General features: G+C 40.9%; 1 protein-coding gene across 1 annotated transcript; it reads right to left on the reverse strand.

Annotated features, from left to right (window-relative positions):
* Positions 1-1,485: 1,485 nt before the first annotated feature.
* Positions 1,486-2,118, reverse strand: LOC145003033 (uncharacterized). Its single transcript, XM_078962195.1, has one exon. The coding sequence runs from the start codon at positions 2,116-2,118 to the stop codon at positions 1,486-1,488; it is 633 nt and encodes a 210-aa protein (XP_078818321.1).
* Positions 2,119-2,330: the final 212 nt, after the last annotated feature.

Consider the following 2,330-nt stretch of genomic DNA (forward strand, 5'->3'; position numbering starts at 1 on the left):
GCCATGTGAAGAGCTTCAACCTAATATGTAGGAGGAAGGTGAGATTGGAAAAGAAGTGATCGAATGAGCTTATTAATTGTCCGAAGCATTCGTTCAGATTTTCCATTTTGTTGAGATGTTTTTGGGCATGAGAATCGTATAAGAATACCATTTGTGCCAAAAATTGTTCGAAGGGTGTTGTTGTCAAATTTGCCCCCGTGATCACATTAAAAGACTTTGATGTCTTTGTTAAATTGGTTTTGACAAGTTTTTGGAAATGTAAGAATTTTGAAATAACGTCACTTTTACGTTTGGGAGGGTAAACCCATAAGTCATGAGAGTAATGGTCTAAGAAAATGACATAATATTTAAGAGCACTCAAGCTGGGTAAAGGGGATTTCCAAATGTCAGAATGAATTAAATCAAACTGGGAGTTCACGAATTTATTAGAACTATGAAATGGAAGGTTCACATGTTTGCCTAATTGGCACGCATTACAAATAATATCTGAAACATTTTTATTACACGAAATGAAATTATTAGAAAGCAAATGACGAAATATTTCGTTCCTGGGATGTCCGAGCCTTTGGTGTCACGTCGGAGGACTCAAAGAAACAAGAGCTTGTGGGGTTGACAGGAGGTCGTGAACTGGATAAAGTTCCCCGATACTATCACAGCGGAAAAGAGTTTGGTGCATCCGAAGATCCTTCACAGTTAAACCAAATGGGTCAAATTCAATGGAACGATCATTATCAACGGTAAATTTGCAAACAAAGATAAGATTTTTGATTATATTTGGGGTGACCAGAATATTATGTAGGTGCAGTGGGCGATAAGGAGTGGGAACAATGTTATGTCCCGTGTTAGTGACAGGTATGGGCGAACCGTCACCAACGATAATTGACGAAATGGATCTTTTATTAAAAACAGTGCGAAGGTTACCTATACCTACCGAGATATGATTTGTTGCACCTGTGTCCATGAACCATCCCGAGTTGGTCCGGTCTTGAAGGTTCATGGTTTGAAACGCCTCTAGTATTAAAGTTGTCTGATCTGAGATGTTTATGGGTCCTGAATTTGGAGCAGTACATGAAGTGAGAAAGGCAATAGGCTGTTGGGCCTATTGTTGTTGTTAACGAGATGGTCCAGCTCCAGGAGAACCCCAAGGTGCTGAGGGGTGTTGTTGTTGAGCCCATGGAACATTAACTAAGGATTGAAGCCATTGGGCTGGAAGAGCCCACGGTGGTGGGGAAGTCTATATTTTTCAGGGAGCAAAATTAAATGTGTCAGTTTGGCGTCTGTCACCGCCTCCAATTTGTGTTGTTGTTGACGATCAACTTTCATGTGTTTATTGCTACAGTGGTCCTGATATCGACGATCTCCACTCCAACGGTCATTATTCTGCTGAAGATCTTGATTCTGGTGGTCTCCACGGGAGTAGGTGAAGGGAGTATGAGAGGGGTCTGTGTTTCCGCTGTAGAGTACTGTTGGGGCTGAGGAATTGTCTCAATGAATTCCGTGTTGAGGGCGCTGATGAGATAGGCAAAGTTCTTCACGAACAAGCATCGAACGCACTTGGAAGAAAGATGGAAGAGGATTCTTATGACAGATGATTCCGGGTAGTTGATCGATCTTCTCCCCGAGACCATTAACCATGAATGTGACCAAGGTTTTCTTTGGTACAGGTTGATCGATATTTGCTAGGAGGTTGGCGATGGTCTTGATACGTTGATAGTATGCGTGAATCGACATGTCTCCCATTGTTATAGTACGTAGTTCTTGATCGAGCTCCATAGCTTGGGCATCTTTGCTATCATTGAAGATGTCCTCGATACTTTTCCAGATGTCATATGTTTTCATGCCCTTATTGAACACCATATGAATCAAGGATTTGTGAACTGTGCCATAGAGCCAAATCTTTACCATTGAGTCAAGTATGGACCAGTCAGCAGATGGGTTAGTAGGAGCAAGGTCTGTCAAGTGGTGTTGAACACCAAATGTGATGCAACATGCTTCAAAGAGGTCTTTCCATAGGTCAAATTTTAGTTCTTCGAGATCAAGTGTGATTGGCACATAAGAGCGAATGTTTGTGTTTTCAAATGGCTTCTCAATGGCATCTTTGTCAATAGTATTTTTCATCTTGGAGGATGCAAGAAATTGTTACGGTCGGTAGGAAGATGAAAGAAAAAGGAAAAAAGAGAACTGAGAGAGATTTGAGGAGAAAATTAAGGGGAAAGTAAATCACTTCTCTGATACCATAAAAGCAATTGTTTTCCCTTGCCAATTTCATTAAGAACAACAAATATATATACACACACATGAGAAGTGGGCCAATAATATAAAAGGGTCGT

The sequence above is a fragment of the Lactuca saligna genome, chromosome 6, assembly GCF_052625555.1.
Source record: "Lactuca saligna cultivar CGN05327 chromosome 6, ASM5262555v1, whole genome shotgun sequence".
NCBI classification, from domain to species: domain Eukaryota; kingdom Viridiplantae; phylum Streptophyta; class Magnoliopsida; order Asterales; family Asteraceae; genus Lactuca; species Lactuca saligna.